At 49.5% G+C, this 22,056-nt stretch overlaps 1 protein-coding gene across 1 annotated transcript in view; it reads right to left on the reverse strand.

Moving 5' to 3' along the window:
- The window catches only part of LOC144814933 (NADH-cytochrome b5 reductase 3-like), a 229,288-nt gene extending 207,665 nt beyond the window's left edge, over positions 1-21,623 (reverse strand). Inside the window, exon 1 of the mRNA XM_078674147.1 lies at positions 21,367-21,623. Coding sequence (XP_078530273.1) covers positions 21,367-21,387 — 21 coding nt within the window. The 5' untranslated portion in view covers positions 21,388-21,623. The remainder of the gene's footprint in view (positions 1-21,366) is intronic.
- Positions 21,624-22,056: the final 433 nt, after the last annotated feature.

Consider the following 22,056-nt stretch of genomic DNA (forward strand, 5'->3'; position numbering starts at 1 on the left):
GTTGTACACCATGCCACCTCTGTTTGGACGCAGCCATATGCCAATCCGTCTTAATCCTGCTCTAATACAAACAGTCTAATGCACACGTTCACTGGAACCAAGCTATACCTCACTGATGAGCCCTAACAAGGGCAAAAACAGCCCTGGGTTGCTTGTGTTCCGGTTCAGTGAGGACCTGGCCTGGCAGCTCAGTCTGGAGTGTTCCCATTGAAGCACAGTCAAGAGTGATTTGCATATGGCTGGGTCCAAACTGAGGTGGTCTGATGGTGTACAAAATAACGATGGATTGGGATGCGGCCCGATAATTACCAGTGGGTGAAATTAATTCAGGCATTTCATACATTAATTTTTGTATGCTTTACAATGAAAGTCCTCCAAATGAATATTCAAGTCTCCCAGCTGTGTAAAATTAGCTCTGTTCAGCACCTGACCTACCAATACCTTAGGTAAAGCTTGTATAAATGGTGCAGCAGAGCTAGGAGCAGAAAGAATACTGTGACTAAGTTTTAAAACCTAGACATTATTTTGGCCTGTTATGGTTAGCTACGGTACGTTTTACGCCCCATCCTGCATTAGGGAAATGCTCTGTACGCAACACCTCTAACCGTAATAACAGCTTGACATCTCCTGCAATAATTGTTGCAGTGTTGATACCAGAATTTACAAGACCTGATGCCCCCGATTTGCTGTGTGTATTTGATAGCCTGTGCTTTCCACTACCTTCATTATGTGTTGAAGATGGCTAGTAGGTCCCCTCAGTCCTAAGCACTCAGAGTATAGCAATCAATCAATCAAACAATTTGTATAGCGCACTACTCACCCGGAAGGGTCTCAAGGCGCTGGGAGGGAGGGGTCCGTTACTGCTCGAAAAGCCAGGTCTTGAGTTGCTTCCTGAAGGAGAGATGGTCGTGGGTCAGCCGTAGGTGGATGGGGAGGGAGTTCCATGTCTTGGCCGCCAGGTAGGAGAAGGATCTTCCTCCGGTGGTGGCTCTGCGAATGCGTGGTACTGTGGCGAGGGCGAGGCTGGTCGATCGCAGCTGGAGGGTGGGCTTGTAGAAAGTGAGGCGTTGTTGAGGTACTTGAGGCCCAGGTCGTGGAGAGCCTTGTGTGCAAGGGTGAGGAGTCTGAACGTGATCCTCTTGCTGACGGGGAGCCAGTGCAGGTCTCTCAGGTGGACGGAGATGTGGTTGTGGCGGGGGATGTCCAGGATGAGTCGTGCGGAGGCGTTCTGTATGCGCTGGAGTCTTTTCTGTAGTTTGGCAGTGGTTCCTGCGTAGAGGGTGTTCCCGTAGTCCAGTCGGCTGGTGACGAGTGCCTGGGTGACCGTCTTCCTGGTTTCGGTGGGGATCCATCGGAAGATCTTACGGAGCATGCGCAAGGTGTTGAAGCAGGATGACGAGACGGCGTTGACTTGTCTGGTCATCGAGAGGGATGAGTCCAGGATGAAGCCCAGGTTACGTGCGTGGTCCGTTGGCTTGGGGGTGGTGCCCAGGGCAGGGGGCCCCCCATGAGTCGTCCCAGGCGGAGGGGGATGATCCCAGGAGGAGGACTTCCGTCTTGTCTGAGTTCAGTTTCAGGCGGCTGTTCTTCATCCACTCGGCGACGTCTTTCATACCTTCGTGTAGGCTGGCTCTGGCGGTGACGGGGTCGTTGGTGAGGGAGAGGATCAGCTGGGTGTCGTCGGCGTAGGAGATGATGTTGAGGTTGTGTTGGCGTGCGATGGCTGTGAGGGGGCTCATGTAGACGTTGAAGAGGGTGGGGCTGAGCGAGGATCCTTGAGGTACGCCGCAGATGACTTCGGTGGCCTTGAATCTGAACGGGGGGAGGCGGACTCTCTGGGTTCTTCCGGCGAGAAATGAGATGATCCACTCCAGTGCCTTCTCTTGGATTCCGATGTTGCTGAGGCGCTGTATTAGGGTGCGGTGGCAGACAGTGTTGAACGCTGCAGAGAGGTCCAGGAGGATGAGGGCAGCTGTTTCCCCGCTGTCGAGCAGGGATCTGATGTCGTCGGTGGCTGCGATGAGGGCGGTCTCAGTGCTGTGGTTGGCTCGGAAACCGGACTGTGAGGGGTCGAGGGATCCGTTCGTCTCGAGGAAGGCCTCAGTGCTGCCAGAAAATGGTGGAGACGAAAACAAATGAAATTGAGAAACAAGTGAAAGGAGGCGAAAGTAAACATGAGAATTAGGCAAGGATAACCAGAGAAAGGGTGAAGGAAAGAAAGAGAACAATACATAGAGAAAACAGCAAGGGCGAGAAAGAGGGTTGTACGCTTTTGAAGCAGGATTACTATAGAGGCTGTCAGCTCACTGGCAGTAACCACAGGCTTTGAGTCCATGTGTCGGGGAGCAGACTGGTGGTAGGGAGCATGACGCCGAGCTGGCAACTTGCTACCACTGCTGTTAGCCTGACCAAATCTCCGGCTTTTTAGAACACATATTCAGAAAAGTGTTTACATGGTTTTTTATTTAAGGAGGCCAAGATGTGCTGTGTGAGGGAGGATCAGGGGAAAAGGCTTGGTGTGAGAACAGTGAAGCGAATAAAAGGCCTGTGGTGTGGAGGACGAGGTGTCAGGAAGGTCAGAAGGGAGAATGTCGCTGAAGGACTGTGGCGGAGGATGGAACACGGCTGAAGGGAGAATGATGGGACTGCATGACAAAATGGGCCGAAAGGGATGTTAGGTGGTTCCTTAAGGGAGAAAGACCTAAAGGGAGAAGGACAGGAGGTGAAGGGCTAATTAGGTTATATTATGATAAACAGATGAATGACTAAGGATAAGAGGGAGATTTAATGATGGATGCTATAGGGCAAGAAAATAAAACATGTAATCAGTAGAGTTAGGGATGAAGGAAAGAATGAATAATGAATGGCTGTATTTTACAGATGATGAAGAGGAGTAGGACAATAAAGAGTGCATATTTCTGCTGAGGTTTAACTATGAACGACTTTGTTTTATTGCCTGCTGCTGTGCACAAAGTGAACATGGGGCAATTTGAAGAAGAGACTCGACAGACGGAGAAACTCATAAAAACGTTAAAGTAAGGAATATGTTAATTTAGAGGTTTAAGCATTACACCAACATATAGACAGTGAGAATAATTATATGTTGACATAGTAAACGTCCAGGTATACTATTCAAGAAATACTATCATAAGCCTGAGAATGCAAAGCCTGCTTAGCAACGTCAAAACAGACTGTTCATGAATTTCCCACAAATAGTTACTTTTAGCTCCATGCCCTCTGCTGAACAGGGAAGGTGAGAGGGCGAGCTGGGCTTCTAGGACACCAGTGGGCATCCGTATTAAGATATGTCCAGTCTGAACAGTGGTTTTAGGGAGTGGGAAGAAGGGGTCCAGTTAAAAGAGGCTAGCTCTTCAAATGGAAAAACTCTAATTCAGTTAATTTACTGTTTTGAGAGCACTGCTTTATGTTCGGAAGAAACCGTATTCTACCTCCTAAAAATCAAATAAGGGGGGGCGTGGCTAGCAGCCGGCGATGGCGGCAGCCTAGAAGGAGAGCTCCGTGTTTGAAGCGGCTCCCAGATCAATCCGGACATTTATCCGTCGTCTAATATTCCCAGGCGGGAAGGCAACGAAGCCCAGGACCGGGCGGCGGCTAACCGAACCAGCGTGGCCTCAATCCGAGGTCGGGAACTACGGTTCTGACAATCCCCCGTGTGGGCCTATGTGAAGCATCCAGACCGGGGACCACAGTGAGCGGCACGCCTGGCAGGAAGTGGCCCGTCTCGGCATTGATTTACCGGAAGTGCCCGGCTACGAAGGGCGACGGCGGATGAAGCTGGGGCATCCAGACACCATCGCTGGACATCAGGAGCTCGAGACTTCCTGGCGAGGGGTCCCTCTGAGGTGAGAGGGATACAATCCTGCACGCCCGACGTGAGCAAAGACCGGCGCGCAGAGCGGACACACAGAGACCGGCAACCGCCATCTTAGACAGCAGTTACCGAAGCGCCGGGGAAGGCGCCGGAGGACCCACGCGGCTTCATAGACCGCACTGCGACTCCCCACTGCCGACCGAGGGCGCATTAAGCGGCGGAGAGCGCGGATACCAGCCGGGCCTCGGGACACCCCCGCCGGGGTTGGGTCCTGAGAGCTGGGAGACGTCCGCACGGAGTACTCCTCCTGCGCCCGCTGGGATCTGCCTGGCCTGTAACTCGGGCCCCCCCCACCAACGTCCAGGGGCCCAAGCAATAGACCCGACGGCCACGAATAAGGGGCGGCGCACGTGACGCTACAGGGGGGCGATAGGGAGCAGTCATCAGCTGCCTACCCCACGAATTAGTCCAAGAATTGACTGGCAGCCCCACGCCACCGCACCGCGGACGCCCTGTCCAGCCTGCTTTCGCTACGGGACGCAGCACCCAACCACCTCTCAAGAGTTGCACCCCACTCCGGTACACAGCGTGAGCCCCAAGACGACCCCCGGGGGGCTGAGTGTGGAGGATAGGGAGGTGCGGCGCCTACATAAAGTCCTGTCAGCCCGAGAGACGCTGAGATGGCCGGCAAGGGGACTAAAAACGTGGCGGCGCAATCGCGCCTGGACCGGTTCGCGTACGAGAAGCCCGGCTCTCCCTCGCAGGAAGCCAAATCACAATCGAGCAAGACGGCCGAAGTGACCAGTAGCAGGAAGGCGACCATTGACGACGTCATGCGAGCCCTCACACAGGTGCAGGCCACGGTGGGGTCAATCTCAGCCGAGATCACACTAATAAGGGCGGACTTTCACAAGATGACAGAGAAAGTGAATAATATGGAGGTGGTCACCAAATCCTTGGTTGAGGACGTGTCGGAGCTACAAATTAGCATGGAGCGCATCTCAAAAGAAAACAGGGAACTGCGCGACAAGCTCGATGACCAGGAAGGGCGCTCGAGACGGAACAACATCCGTATCATAGGTGTGCCAGAATCGGAAGACACAAGGGCGATGGACCTCTATGTTGAGAACCTAATCAAAGAGACTCTGAAACCCAAAGGCCTCTCCGCCTTCTTCACTGTGGAAAGGGCACACCGGGTGCCGGGCGGGCGCCCTAAGACTGGAGCTAACCCCAGACCGATAATAGCGAGACTCTTCAACTTCAGAGATCGGGACATCATCCTACAGGCAGCAAGGACCTCGCCTCCCATCAAGATCCAGAACGCGACGCTTGCATTCTTTCCTGATTACACGGCCGAGGTGGCACGGAGGAGGAGAACCTTCTTTGAAGTGAAAAAAGAACTGAGAGCCAGAGAAATCCCATACTCTATGCTCTTCCCAGCCAAACTCAGGGTCGTGGCTGACAACAAGACTTGGTTTTTTGATTCCCCGGAGGTGGCGCGGGACTGGCTGGAGGGATGGAGGACGGCGGGCCTCCCTCGTCGCTCCAACAGACAGAATAAACACCGTACTGCAGGCTCCCGACAGAGCTCGCAAATCAACGTCGAAGACACAGAGCTCCCATCCCCGTTGGCCGAACATCATGAGGACAGTGCGGACGGAGAACAATGAATCTCTGCAATTATTTGATTGAACCGATGGAGACGAAGACTGGCAAGGCCGCCATGGACACTGGGTGGACGGGCCTCCGCAGCGGAGGAAGGGGGCCGCTGACCACGGAGGAGCCTTCACCCCAGCGAGCAAGTACTATGTTATGGGTTGGGATCAGGCACTCTGCTGAGTTGGGGGGGCGGGCAGTTTGGAGTCCGTGGGGCAGGGAGGGGGGGAGTTGGGGGTAGGATGGGGTTTTGGTACTTAGTTTCTACACAGGGTCAAGATAGCTACGATGGGGCACACGAGCACAGAATGATAATGTTACGATACTGCACGCGGGGTCACCGCACGGGCCTCCTGGTCCTCCACGCGCGCATATCTTCCATCTACATACCCGACCATGATGGTGGAGGGCACTGATGTAGGGCAGGCGGCCCCGTTACACCTCATGTCTTGGAACGTGAGGGGTCTGGGTGATAAAATTAAACGAGGGCTGGTCCTGCAAAGTATAAAAAGATTAAACCCTGCCCTGGTCCTGCTACAAGAAACGCACCTCACCGGCACGGCCATAAAGGCCCTGGACAGGAAAGGCTACAGTATGATAGTTCACTCTGAGTTCACGAAGGGATCCCGGGGGACCGGGATATTAATTCACCGCTCTTCCAGGTTCATAACCCAATCAATAGCAGTAGACACACAGGGGCTCTTCGCAGCGGTACATGGGCAGTGGGAGGGGAAGCCGCTTAACGTGGTGTCGGTATATATCCCGCCGGCACTACACACCATAGCCTTCACGGAACTAGGGAGATTCTTATTAGACCTTCCAGAAGGGGATCTCGTCATGGGTGGGGACTTTAATGCAGTGGCACAGGACTCCCTAGACCGACACCCAGTGCGTACACAAACAACGGGACACTCCAAACTACATGACTTCATGGAAGCGCAGGGCTTAGTAGACATATGGAGGCGAGTCCACCCAGTTGACCGGCAGTACACATACTACTCGGCAGTCCACGACAGCCTATCGCGGATTGACTATTTTCTGACGTGGGGAGGGGGTCTCCTTACTTTCACTGACTCTCAGATTAGACCGCGAGGGGTTTCCGACCACTCCCCGCTGACACTGACACTGTCCAATCAGGAACGGACTTTCAGGCGAGTCTACCCTATATACCCGAGTTACCTCAGGGAACCAGGCATAGCCAAGGCTTTGAAAAGTGATACACGCTCCTACCTCACCGAGAATGTGGGATCGGTGGCGTCGCCTACAATCCTGTGGGAGGCCTATAAGACAGTACTCCGCGGACAGGCGATTTCAGTGATCACACAGCACAAACGCACACAGCGTCAGGAACTGATGGGCCTAGAGGACCAGCTTGACAAGGCGACGCAGGACCACGAGGGGAACCCGACTAGGGACACCCAGCATGCGCTCCAACTAGCCCAGCAGCGTCATACCGACTTTCTGCGCCATAGAGTGAGGGAAAATATGTCAGCAACTGCGAGCAGGGTGTATGACGTAGGTGATAAAGCAGGGAAGCTTCTGGCGTGGCTGGAGAGGGCGCGGGGAGGTCAGAGGGCCATACTCCAACTGAAGGACCCTAGTGGTGAGATACAAACCAGTCCGGCACGGATAGTGGAACTCCTGGCGGACCATTTCCACTCCGTGTACTCCCCTGACTATGAGGTCACACGAGAGAGGGCAGAGAGCTCTCTCATAGGAGTGCCGACCCGCACTCTCTCCCCAGACCAACGGGATGAGCTTGACTCCGACCTGACGGCGGAAGAAATACAGATGGCCGTAGCTGCACTACACCCGGGGAAGGCACTAGGCCCCAATGGTGTGCCGATAGAGTGGTACAAGCTCATGTCCGTAACGCTCTCCGCACCATTGCTCGATATGTTCCAGGAGTGTCGGGTGCAGGGGCGATTGCCTCCTGACCAGCGCACGGCCACAATAGTCGCGATACCTAAGCCCGGCAAACCCCCTGAAGAGTGCGGATCATACCGCCCGATCTCCCTCCTTAACGCCGAAAGTAAAATTCTTGCGAAAGTGTTGGCCACCAGGCTACTGTCCCATCTAGCACACCTGATACACCCAGACCAGTCGGGCTTCATGCCACACCGGAGCACGGCGCTGAACTTGAGACGGCTGCATGGGGTGCTGGCCCGAGCCCCGCAGCTGGAGGAACCGGCAGCGGTACTGTCACTAGATGCTAAAATGGCTTTTGACATGGTGGAGTGGCACTATCTTTTTGCGGTCCTGGAACGCATGGGTATTGGCCCGACGTTCATATCGTGGGTCAGACTACTGTACACCGATCCCGTGGCGCGGGTAACCGCGAACGGACATATTTCAAGGGAGTTTCCGCTGGCACGGGGCACGAGACAGGGATGCCCACTCTCGCCACTACTGTTCGCCCTAGTACTAGAACCCCTGGCCACGATTATCAGAACCACCCAGCTGCTGAAAGGCATACAGTGGGGAGGTGGCTGGGAGGATAGGGTATCCCTGTACGCCGACGACATGCTCGTCTACCTCATGGACCTCGTGAACAGTATCCCGGTCTTACTGGCACTGTGCGAACGCCACGGTGCGGCTTCCGGTTACAAACTTAACTGGTCCAAGTCCGTACTCTATATGGTGCAGGGTGACCTTCCAGCATTGCCTGAGGATTGCCAACTGCTCGTAGAACACATCTCCTTTAAGTACCTAGGGATACAGATTACAAGGGACCACTCAACCTTCCTTGAACTGAATCTTAAGCCCCAACTAGACAGACTCAAATCAGACGTGCGCCTCTGGAGGAATCTCCCCTTGACACTTCTAGGTAGAGCAGCGCTCTTCAAAATGATGGCGCTACCTCGCTTCCTCTATGTTCTGGAGAATACGCCGGCGATGGTCCCCGTATCCTTCTTCCGCCAAGTGTCGGCACAACTGTCCGGCCTTCTGTGGGGAGACAAACCGGCCAGGGTGGCGCAGTTGAAATTGACTAGGGACTGGTATAGTGGGGGGATAGCCCTCCCAAACCTTGAAATGTACTACTGGGCCGCGCACCTCAAGGTGATCAACCAGTGGGTCCACGCAGCACAGGACGACCCTGCATATGAGGCGGATAGACGCCAACTGGGCATATCCACCCTTCTGGCCCCACTCTACAACAAAGGTATGGCGAGGAAGCTGGAGGGGCCTACCAAACACACGGTAGCCATCTGGCACAAAGCGCAAAGACGGCTGGGATGGGAGGGAGTGATTACTAAACTCACGCCACTATGGGATACCAAAGCCCTCGGTAACCTGCGCAGTTTAAAAGGGTTTGATCAATGGGATACCATTGGGATCTCTACGGTGGGCGACCTGTGGACAAGGGACGGCGTGCTCTCCTTTGCGACCCTGAGGGAGCAATACCACCTTGAGGTGACCGAAACATACAGATACATACAAATTAGGCACGCACTCCTGTCAGTGTTAGAACCAGGCGTTACCCTTCCGGAGTCGGCTCCGTTAGAGGACCGACTGCTTACGGATTACATGGAGTCAAGTGCAACCTCCCTCACTTACCGCAAACTGTTAAACAACCTGCCGGATCCCCTCGGGAAACTGAAGGAATACTGGGAGGACGAGCTGGGGGACCTGGTCGAGGCGGACTGGAACGCAGCCCTGGCATCACCCAGGGAGGCAGGTATTTCCACCCGATTCAGGCTGGTCCAATTCAAGATACTGCACAGGGTCTACTACACCCGCACGACACTATATAAAATACACAGAGCAGACCACCCGTATTGCCTGAGAAACTGTGGGGAGGAGGGTACATTGTTCCACACTATATGGACCTGTCCAAATATACGGGATTACTGGAGGCGTGTAACACGCACGATCAGTCAAACCCTCCGGAACCCGTTCACCCCTGATCCCAGAATCTGCCTTCTAAATGTGTGGGGCCCAACAGACTTATCACTACATGCGAAGAGTTGGGTGGTCATTGGCGTAATGATGGCAAAGCGTGATATTGCCAAAAACTGGGGGGCACTTGAGGCACCCACTCTGGCGCAATGGTGCAGAAATATGGACGTGCTTATGGTGACAGAGAGGGCAGTGTATCAACAGAGACATAATCCGCGCAAATGGAATAGAATCTGGACACCATGGAACACATATAGGGGGGACATTTGTGAGCCTCTCCCTGAGGAGGAGGATGAAGACAGTTCAGGGGATGAGGAGGATCTGGAGTGGGGGGGGGGAGGGAGGGATGGGACCCAGGTATAGAGCCTGTCACAAGGATTTGGGAAATGTAAGTACAGGCGAGAGTGTTAATACCAGTAACTGCGTTCAGAGTGGCTAGAGGCCCATGGACACACCGATGTTGCATTGGACTACTGTGCCGGATCGTGAACTTTGACCCTTGAAGTAGCAAGTTTTAAGTTGGGGGGGAGTTAAATGCAAAAGTTGCTCTATTGATCGTAAGCAGCTGAATGTTGACGCTGCCCTGCTGATTGACTAACTGTCATTTAATACCATGTGATGGCAACGAGGAAAAATAAAATTTAAAAAAAAAAAAAAAAAAAATCAAATAAGGTTGTGTCTAGTATTATACAGCTATCTCTAATACCCTCTTTCCTGCCTGCTGCCAAACGCCAGACACTAGTATGCCTACAACTCAATCTTTTCTCATCCCTAGATTATTACCATTTGTCTAAAACATTTTTCTATTTATACTTTTTTAGCCTCTTCACTCTTGGTGGAAGCTAGTTCTCACTATTTAATATTATTTTTGGAAGTAATTTCTGATGTTGTGACTGAGCACTCCTCCTTTAAGTCCTATTTCAGAATGTTTTTGCCCCTTACAAGAATTCCACTCAAATGTACACATTACGCCATCTGTAAAATATATATAAATTCCATACACTTTAGTTATGGCTGCCACTAGCATCCATCGCTATTTTTAATGTTTGAGTATCCTTTACTGTCATGGAAGAGAAGTCACTAAAATGTTGGGGACAGAAGTAGTGACATCAGCAAGGATAGAGCAGTAACTTAAATGAGATATAATATTTCAATTTCTTTTTAAGAATTATGTCTAAATCTCTTGTAATAATTGTTTAAGCCCGGTTAGATTAGGAGCAATGCAACTGCCCAGAGTGCACCACTTGCCACTAATTATCTCCTAAACCAAAACTCAAGATTTTAAATGCTACTTCGGTAAGTGGTCAATGTGTATTAAAATGCACCATTTGCCACTGAAACTGTAACAATTCCCTGCACTAAAGCCCTTAATCTCAGTAAAGAATATTTAGCTGAAATGCAATGTCATTGCCGCAATATGTTTTAGAAATAAAGCAAGTACTGTTCAGAACAAGCATTTGCAATGCAATAGGTCTCGCATTATTAAAAGTTGGAGCTTCTGGCATTGTAAATGACACTGTTTTTAATTATATTTTTTGTTTGCAGTGGAGTGCTAATTTGACATATATGCAATTACACCACTGGAGGAGACAATCGGAAGAGCACATATGGAAGAACTACCTGAATATTATATGCACGCTAAAATTGAAAGCATTATGTTACAAGCACCTAACTAGGCAGGGTGCTGCGAAAGAGGCTTGATATGCAATAGTCAGCCAACCGAGAGCTCGTGCACTCAAAACACCAGGCCAGCACATGACCCTATGCAACACAGCGGAAGCGGCCTTCCAGCGATGTAAGCATCTGCACCCATAGACATGAGACTTGTGTGACCCTTAGGAAGGAGGTTTGTCATGGCGAAGGTTTGCTGTAGTTCAGCTTAACCGAGGCCAACACAAAGAAAAAATTCCAAGCTTGACCCAAGTGGTTATCTAAAAGTTAGTCACCATAAGGATTCTGCATATAATGCAGCACAAATGGTTGACACACTTATGGGACCGAATGAAATGCAGATCACTTTGCTATTAAAAGGTCATAATTAGTGCATCATGGGGAAATACAAAATATACACTTATGCTGCATTTATAAAAATAAACAAAGCATTAACAAAATAAAAAAATGGTTTCCTAAAAGCTCACACTAGTGGAATCATATTAGGAGCCAATCAGAGAAATGGCAGACTATGGTCTATGGGAGGGACAAACATAAGTTTGATCAGCTAAAACAAATATACCGAGCAAATAGAAAGCAAACAAATGTTAAGTGGCAAAACACAAAGCCAGTGGTAATCAAGGGAGGGAATGCATTCTTAGGAAAGCTTTCAACATGTCCCCAATATGCTCTTTGCAACCACACAGTTGCACTGTTTTGACCGAAAAAGGAAGCCACAGGAAGGAAAGGTGAAAAATAGGCACAAAATAACCAATTGGAGGGCGCGTGACAATCAGATGTACAGAGTGACAAGAATAGCTGGGGTCCCATATACAGCATGAGAAAGGAAGCCACACACTTATCAGGGCAAATACAGGTACATCATTGCAATAAACAAGCGGGTGACTATGTGGTGGAGTCAGAAACAAAATGTCACCGGCAGAACTTGAGGACCCAGATGCAACATACGACAAGGCGACAAGCAGATCTGGGCACATACAGGCACACAGTGAGCGTATATACGGCAAAACAACGAGAGCTAGAAATAAGAAAGGCTCAGACCTGGGGAAGGGGGCACATACGTAAAACAAGTCAGGAGGCCACAGGCAGGCCCGTGAAAATACAGGCATTTAAGCTTGACGACGAACTAGAAGTAACTTTAAGCACTACCCTGGGCACTATATTTAGAGCTCTTTGTTTATTTCGCGCCCTCGTGAGGTCTCAGATCTTTTACTGCCTTTTGTCCCCCAAATGTTTCAATCATCCTTGAAACAGGGCATCCACCTACTCATATTTGTGAGCCCCATAACATTAGCAGATTTCACTCACTCGCTGTCACTTAAAAAGAGTCTCAAGTCACAGGAGAGGATTTCTCGTACTTACAGGTCTCACTCATTCACAAGACAGAGGGTCTCATTTATATGTTTAAGTCTCACTCTTAAGAGAGACTCACATTTGATTTACCGCGCTTAAATTCCTGATTGACTCGAGGGAGAGGTTCTCGCTTAATAAGTCTCACTTCATTAACACTCTTTACAGCAAGAAAATGTATTGAGAATGAATCTTTTATAGGGTGAGACATGTCTTTGGACGCCTGTACTTTCTGGAAAGGGCCGAATGCAGACGAGGCAATTTTATATTAAACAAGGAACTGCCAAAAAGTATTGCCCAAGCCCATACCGGGGTGAACTGGAAGACTCTGGGGAAATTCCCACCTGCAAACGTGAAAGCTAAACACTGAAGGAAAGGGTTGTATGTTTTCGCAGCACAGAGGACTGGACGACATTTAACGGCACACCTATAGCCTGCAAACGGAAGGGCTCTATATGCATAGAAAGCAGGAGGGAAGATGGCACATCTATAGCCTGTAGGTCTGCATACATGCACTCTACAGGGAGAACTGCACACGAACAGCATGCAGTGCAGGAGGGACGTATACACTCCCATTGAATGCAGGGAAGAGGCTTGTAAACCTGCAGCATGCAGGACTGAAGTCTGCATTCTATAGCATACAGAAGGCAGGCTGGACGCTTAACTCTGTAAGAGAGGCATGAGATGCAGGAGCAAGGTCAGTACTCCCACTTAATGCAGGAGGGAGTCATGCACACCTACAGCTGGAGGGAGAAGGTTTTGCCTGCAGGACAAGTATTAAGAAGATCGGCGTAGGCCTGAACTGCACTCAAGAGTGCAGGAAAGATATACGATATGCCTCGAGCCCAATTCTTTAAATATTTACAGTTCCGTCACGCCCTGTCCCCCTCATTGATAGGCCTAGACTCGTTGCCTAAATTTAGTCCCCTTGAAGCCAAGGTGTTTATGGGAGAATTGAGAAATACGAAAATATCCACTATCTATCAAACCCTAGTCACGCACTGCTCTTCCCCACTAGATAAACTACGCACTGTGTGGTAGGGAGACATAGGTACCTTGGAGAAGGAAGACTGGAGGGAGGCCCTGGAGGCTCCGAGAGGGGCAGCAATTGCGGTGCGCCTGCGTTTCATTCAGTTTAAATACCTGCATCGAGCCTATTATACTAGAGATCGATTGTGGAGGGCTGGTCTGATTGTTTCCCCTGAGTGCCTGCGGTGCGGAAGCGCGGTGGGCACGTTTATACATACGGTGTGGTCGTGTGTGAAGCTGGCAAGGTTCTGGACTGATGTATGGAATTGCTTGTCTGAAGTGCCGAGTTGGGACCTCCCCCACTCGTCGAAGCTGGGCCTTCTTCATGTTATGGAGCAGATCGGGGGGGAACGTATACAAACGCCATCTGCTGCTCCTGGGCCTCACGGCGGCCAAGAGAGATGTGGCTCGGGCCTGGAAAGACCCTAGGGCTCCCTTGCTCGAGGTGTGGAAGAGGGGCTTAGACTTTTGTATGGGGCTGGAACGTCCGATCTTCGAAGCCAGGGGCTGCCCCCAAAAACATTTTAAAATATGGAAGCGATGGGCGGACTATAGAGGACTGTGGCTGGAGCCGCCAGCGCCACGGGATACTGATGTAGAACATTTGCACGTTGATCCTGGGTGAAGAGGGGCACACACTGATTGTGATTTGTTGAGCTTTTCCGTTTGGACCATGTAGACACTGTGCGGGGAGGGGGCGGGACCCGGGAGGGAAGGTACGGGGAGGGTGTGGGGGGTAGGGAGTTGGGGGGTATTCTTTCACCTCAAAATGTTGATTGCAATGCTAATATGTGATGACTATCGATTTGCTCACTGGTCCTCCGGTTCATGGGGGGCAGTGTTCTCTTTGTAATGCTTCATCGACATAATAAAATCTGTTCTGAAAAAAAAAAAGAGTGCAGGAAAGATGCCTGTGCACCTTTAGCATGCAGGAGGATGCACCCATTGCCTGCAGGAGAGACAGGTGCCACCGGGGGATACACGCACAATTATAAGCAAGACTCTTAGACACCTCCTGCTCGCAGGAAAGATGCGTGTGCACATTTAGCATGCAGAAAGATGCACCCGTTGCCGGCAGGGGAGACACGTGCCAGCAGGAGATAGCAGCACTGTTGTAAGCGAGACTCTTAGACACCTGTCGCTTGCAGGAAAGGTGCCTGCTCAGATTTAGCATGCAGGAGGATGCACCCATTTGCCAGCAGGAGAGACAGGTGCCAGCGGCAGATGCCAGAACTTTCAGGTGAGACGCTCAGACACATTGCTTGCAAGAAAGAGGCCTGCTCACATTTAGCATGCAAGAGGATGCAGCCGTTCCCAACAGGAGAGACAGGTGCCTGTGGTAGACACCAGCACATTTGTAAACGAGACTCTTAGACACCTATTACTTGCAGGAAAGAGACCTGTACACCTCCAGCATGCAGGAGGGAGAAATGAGTACCTGAAGCTCGATGGGGTGAGCGTGAGGCTGCATGTGGACACCACTGCACCTCTGCAAGAGGTGTACATGCCGGGTGTCTGCATGACACATTCGCACACATGCAGGAGAGTTTTACATCTGTAGCCTGCAGGAGAATGGGATAACAGTTGGAGACAGAAGAAATGCAGCCAACACAGCATGCACTTAAACCTTTACACACGTGGTACCTATACCTGAGGCCGAGGCACTGGGGGCTGCAAGGCTGATGCTTACATCTGCCACAGAGTGACCCGCACACCAGGAACATGCAGGAGAGGCATGCAAGACTGCACTATAGAGGATAGGCTTCAGTCAAACTATAAATAGCTCCAGTAAAGAGACCTGCCTGTCTGTCTGCAGGCTTGTGGACTGAGAGGGAGCGGTTGCAGTTTGGAGACCCGACACATGGGACATGCACGGAGAGGAGGGACATCTGTGTTAGAATGAACTCCAAACACGTGACCCCGCGTAAGGCCTGCACATCTTCAGCCTGGAGGTCAGATACTTGCACATCTGAGGACTGGTTAGAGACAAGAGACGAACAGAAGAGGCAGAAACATCTGGGGGCTATAGGAGAAAGCTCTCCACACTTGGGGTCTGAGGTGGAGTGGCCTGCACACCTCGGGTGTGAGGGAGAGAAACCTGCACCAGAGTCCGGAGCCTGCAGGGGAGGTCTGCTCTCATGCCCTGGTCCACTGGTCTGCTCTCGCGCCTGTGGTAACAGGCCTCCGACAAACCCTGCAGGAGGTCTGTACTCACCAGATCTGCATTCACGGGGCCTGCAGGGCTCGACGAGGTGTGAGTAACCAGCACTCACACCCAGTAGCCTGCACGCCTAGGCCCACTTGCGTCCTCCCACACACTGAGCTCAGTTTGTACTCTGGGGTCGGAGGCCATTTTTTTCCCCAAAGCATTCTGGGAAAGATGCCAACTAGAGCAAACTGCTAAAAAAAACACAGACTGTAGAGAGCCGAGAAAGAACGATGGCAGGCTTTGAGGAAGCGGAGGGCCACAGACAGCGATCATGTGGTGAGAAACAGGAGGGGCATAGGCAGAGATGGAAGGCGACGATCCACCGAGCAGGTCAAGCCGCGGAGAGGCACAGGCAGAAAGCAGGCAGAGCATGGGGAGAGGAGGGGCACAGAGAGCGTGAAGGGCAGAGGCAGCTAGATTGTAGGCGCTTTGAAAGAAGGAGACGAGTTCAGATATTGGGAGACTTTGGAGAGAGGCACTGGCACTGTTATGGGCAAAGACATGTATTTAAAAGGAGAGACTGGCAGAAAGAGGTGAAGCCCGGAAGAGACCAAGGACAGGTAGGGGAACGGGGACAGGAAGTGTGAACAAAGAGTGGGGAAGGGGACAAGAGGCACGGGCAGGGAGAAGAGTGGCAGAGGCGGTGAGAAAAGGGGAACAGGTAAGCGAAAGCCAAAAAAACAAGCGGCTGGGAAAGCGTTCGCTTTCACTTCCACTTGAACAACAAAGAAGCTCGCGAGTGGTGCACTCGCGCATGCACCACTGTAGCCATAGCCTATTGGTGTCTATTACGCGCACCAAGCGCGTAATAGACACCAATAGGCCATGGGAGGAGCACTGCGCCCGCCTCGGGCCAATTGCGTGTAGTCTTTTAGAATAAGACGCAGGCAAAGGCCAATGGGGTAGCTGAAAAGGAAACGCACACACACGAGCATGTGCGATTCCTAGGTCAGTTTAGATTCCCTGTTTTTCACCTACAAAATGCTGCACAGTGCACCACCAGGCGCAAGACCTAAAAATGACTCCCTATATCATGCAGACTACAAAAACAGTGAACTCCTCCATGTGAATTCTAAATAGGTGTATAAAAAGACAAATATCGAAATCCTCTTAGTGTCAACAAAATTCCACTTTGTATCTTCTAGGTGAGAAAACTGTGTAGGGTGCAGGTGGGTATCGACCACCAATCAAAGGTGTAAACTATGAATACAACCGAAATTGCGTTATCCTAGAACCAAACAACATCCACACTTTGCACTACAAAAGTATCTGTACAGAATATTCTCTTTTTTAATTTTGAAGCTAAAAAAAAAATAATCGCTAATCAATTCTTTTGATGTGAATGAGATGAGATATTTTGATATTGAAATATGGCACTTAACTACCATTATGAGGGGCAATGAGGTGATTACATACATAGGGAGCTTGTTACACCATTTAGGGCGAGTTGTTGGAAGGGTGTTGCCTTTGTGTTTTTTAATCTTATGTGGAAAGTATTTCCAGGTTGAACATGACCACAAAGGTGTGGTTATCGTAATATTGGACCCAGTGCTAAGCAGTATGATAGATCAAGAGGTGAACGAGCTAGGCACGCAGTTTGTGTTTTTTTTTTGTTTGGAAGCTGGCAGCTTTGAGTAAATATGCAAGTTCAGTGATGGTATTGCTTATATTCATGCTCCACTTAGCTGGTTACTGAACGGGGTTGTCCATTCAGAGTTATTTTGTATTAAGTTTATGTTCCTGAGCATGCATAGGTTGTTTACCTAGACAGCTTATTGAGCCATGCAGCTGAAGTTATGCTTATTAAATAGTAAGCAGACTTAGCATCATGTAATAGCTTCTGGTCAATGACACATTCACAGACGGTGACCACTGCATGAGGGGTTTCTGATCCACCCAGCCCATGCACAAACAACTGGGTGCTGTCTCGTGGAAATTGTTTTCTCAGAAAAGCAGGGCTTTAAGTGGGTCACGTCCCTCTTGGTTGCAAAACTGCCAGTAATTAAAAACTGATTTTTATTTATTTGTTTGAAGGTTTTCTATAGCGCGAAAAAGACCCTTGCGGTTATCAGAGCATTTTACATGGCACACGAAAGAAACAGGTACAGGCATAAAAATGTTTAATATAGGTGATTCCAATACAAGGTGCTCAATAATACAGACTAGTAATTATATTACAGTAATAGGTAAGTAAATCAAGTGAATTTAGCCATGAGAATCACTTTCACTTCTTTTTAGGTCTCGCCTACGCAACGAGCATGCGTTGCATAGGAGGGGATCTCATGTAATCGACTTGCTTTTTGGGCCAAAAACGTGCACGCGTTGCATTGCCTTCAATGGCAACGCGTGCACGTTTGGCTATTCCCTTGTGGGAGCGAGCTTTGGCAACATATGTTTGTAATTAACTTACAAGCACATGGTGCCCCTGGCTCGCTCTCGCGAGGGAATCGCACAGGCCCCCTCCTCTCTCACTCCCCCCTGCTGCCAGCACGAAATGTGCATGCTTGTTTTTTTGTCCGTACCCCTGGGGCACAAGCAGGCACCCACTTCTGTCTTTTTGCTGCCAGCTGTAATGACAGAAGTGGATGCCTGCTTGCGCCCCGGGGGAACTGCAGGACAGCCGAGAACCTGTCCCAAAACGGCGGACTATAAACCGATGCGATTCCACCATCCCTTTTATTGAAGCTACGGTCTGTCTGCACTATAGGTGCGGTGGACAGGTCACCACGACATAGCTGCCAAGGTTTAAAATTGCCATGTGTGACATTTTTATAATTTCGGTGCAAATATGAGTGACATTTTAACAACTGAGTGACACCAAACCTGAAAATTAGGTCAGTTGCCCAACCCCGCAGATAGCGGCACCAGCGATCACACCGGCTGTCACGGACATAGTGGTACTACACTAGGCTCATTTTCTGCTGATTTATGTGACATTGCTGTCGGCCGTGCTTAAAGTCATTTGTTTGATGGGCACCACCAGTCCACTGGCTAGCGCCAAAAAGAAAATTAAAACTCTACAATCAAAGTGAGAGTTCACTCATTCTGGCACTACTCACTTGCTTTGGCTGTTTAATGACAATTACAGGCCGCCTCGTCGTCACAGCTGCATGGCTCCTGAGACAAACGCCGGATTGCATAATTACGAGGCGCATCAGCAGGCCTGGATGCACAGGGCGTGATGTTTACTCAGAAGCTGGCTGGTGGTGAGGTGGGTCGGACGGTTCTGGTCGCCGCGGATGGGCTACTAATACTGCTGTGCAAGCAGTTACACGTGCTTGTTAAAATGTGAAAAAAGGCACGTGAACAGCTGGTGGATATAAATATACTCACTAGAAGGCGTGAAGGAAGAGAGTTACTGGTTTATCGGTTTGTTATCAGTCATAAAGCCCACACTGCTGCATATTAACTGTGTGTAAAGTCATAATGCATTATGGGTATGTCATGGTGATTGGGTAATTCAGGCCGGGCATGGCCAACAAACTGTACTGTCTGTAATGCTGCCCCTATTGCAATGTTGAATTGTTCTCTTTGTCTAAAAAACAAATGCCAATAAACAGAGTCGACAAAAAAAATAAAGCCCACACTGCAGTATTGACCAGTTTAAAATTAAATACCTGTAGAGGGGCGGCAATCTTCAGCCAGTCTCCTCTGTAATCAACTGGTCGCTCCAGTGCCAATCACCTGAACCCCACCCATCCCACTTTCAACCACAGTGCCCTGTTCCTTCTTCCATGCCCTGTTGCTACACACGCGTTTGCTGCCGCTGCAGGTGCGCTATTATGCGTGAGACGCTGCCTGCAGAACGAGAAGCTCTGAGCCCTACTCCTGGCTCTCCCCACTTAACCACGCTGTGTGATATTGGGCAAAGCCATTTATCTACACGTGATGCGGTTCTGTCACCTGTCAAAACGGAGAGCGCTTATAAAAAACAAACTGCTAATGATAAAGAAGAATTAGAGGTCGGGTGTACTTTTGTTCAAGTCACACAACACGATTGCTATTTACAAACAATTTTAGGGACCAGAAACTTATTTTACGAACCAATATATTTAGTAAAAGGTTGGTTCACAACATGAGCAACTACGGTGTGTCGCAGTCCGACCTATCTAATTATTATTAAAAAGGCTGGTCACAAATTGCAGCTCACTCCGATTGGTCAACATTCCTGGGATGGTGGACTGCAAGGGTAAATAGACCACCATGTCCATGACTGATTTCAAATAAAGCAAGCTTCTTTCTTTAAAGCAGGCCATTTTCCTTTGATGTTATAAGAAACCGTGTTTTAAACACATACTTGACAAATGAATGCATGCTTTGCCTTATTTATCTCTGCTGCTGAGTTTAGAGGGCCAGTGTCTACAGTATTAGATCCCAGAGTGCATGACTGATCAGATCCCACCCTGGGAAGCTCCACCGTCTCATGCGCAGAGCTAGAGTTCTATACGTTTTCAGTTCCATGTGTGAGTAGCATTGTGGTATTTGTACTACTAATTATAAGGGGAGCAGCAGGGCTACAATGCCTAAAATGTAAAGCACAAATCTGGAGAGGATGAGCTAGTCATGCACGAACAGTACAAACCTTTTTAATAAGACTTTTTATTGGGCTTTCAAAAGCGTATAAAAATTCATACAGACAGTAAAACATTAAACAATCATCATCTGGCACAGGACAGAGTCCAATCTACCAGCAGAAAAGTCATCAACTGGTACAGATGGAGCAATGGCCACCCGTCTCGCGGCATGTGAGCGGACAGAGAGGTGAAACAAAAAATACACAAACCATTCAGGTAATCTTTGTCAGTGATGTAGTTTCTGTTTACATTTCACATGTTTTACCTAATCTTGCATTCTTTAAGGGAGTTTGCTTTTTTTCTATAGGGTTTTTCATGCAGCATGTGACTGTTGTATCATTGTACTGCGGACGAAATTTAGGTGTCTTAAGGTTGTGCTTGGCCTTGAAATGACAGAGCCAGTTTCTCAGTGGATCATACAGGTGTTCGTTCAGAATATATGCTCATCCAATCCATAGCCCTTTTGCAGATCACACAGAGCAATATGCCTATAGAGATTCTATACTTAAGTGTTTGAAGAAAATACACTGCTGTCGAAATATTGACTGAGAGAAAGTCAAAGAAAATGCAGGGCTTAATTGTGTAAATCAACTCTATAATTATTCATAACCAAAGCACTATTGTTACTTAATTATCAGCTTGTACTGCAAACAAGCCAGACCTATTGACAAAGAATAGATCTGGCGTGTTTTGTACACCTCCATTTCTGTGCGATGTCTGGATGTCAAAGTAGAAAACTAACAGGCACCAAAATACTGGTCAGATGTCACACTTTACCAAGCGAGGGGTTTTACTTAATATGTTTTAAGACGCACCCTTAATTATATGGGCCACGCCTCTTGGGAAGAATTTCTAGCTTATGCTTCTTAGGGCTCGCTTTCGGCTAGCCACCTCCTTTTAATGTCACTTAAAGCACTGCTGAAACTGCGTGTCTAACTCTTGGAGCTGCAGATAGGCGTGCATGCACTTCCTCGGCCTCTTGCACACAGACTTGAGCACTAGTGGTAGGAAAGTGGGTGAAGAAAGCCCGTACCAGGATGCACTCTCAAAACTACGCCTGCGTAAACCACATTTGGACGTCCGCTGCTCAGTCTACAGCTCATCATACAAATGATATGATGCTTTCTCCCTTATGAGACACCTACCGTGCTAATTTGAGCGCCCATCGCGGCAAGAAGCAGGGGTCACTGTCTCTGAAGGAGATCCTCTGGCTTGCAGAAAAGTCTGTGATGAGCTCAGCTGCCACTCCCAAGGCTGTTGACACAAAGGAAGGACTAAGCTGTGACCGTTTTCCTAAACCAGAGCTCGGATAGGTCCGCGATGGTCTGTATAAGTGGTTGTTTCTAGCTCTTTGTCTGAAACTGAAACCTTGGAACTAGTTGTAGTTTACAGGTGGCGTACTTCTCTGATGAATCAAGGAAGGTGCTCAGCTCGCCTACAGCTCGTCCCAAAATCCAGCGTAACCTGGCGGCCATATTGGAACAGTATTTGTTCAATTAAATGTACAGCAAAGGGCCAAAGTACACGTAAATGTAATTAGTCATATTTTGTGAATGATACATAGCCCATTTTCTGCCATGAACGTCAGGGTCGAGAAATGTGTTACTAAAGATATGATGACATCATGTGAAGAAGATACCAGAATGCACAGACACTGTAGAGTAGAAGCGCCAATACCACCCCTGCACTAAACTTCTTTGTATCTGCGCCTTTCATACTCTGACGTTTCGGTACAAAAGGGGGTGGTGATGGACGGAGCATCTGAACCAATCAAACACTCACACTCAATCAAAAGATCTGGTTTTTCTGCTGCGTGGACAGTTCAAAATTTGCGA

The sequence above is a fragment of the Lissotriton helveticus genome, chromosome 1_1, assembly GCF_964261635.1.
Source record: "Lissotriton helveticus chromosome 1_1, aLisHel1.1, whole genome shotgun sequence".
In the NCBI taxonomy this organism is placed as follows: domain Eukaryota; kingdom Metazoa; phylum Chordata; class Amphibia; order Caudata; family Salamandridae; genus Lissotriton; species Lissotriton helveticus.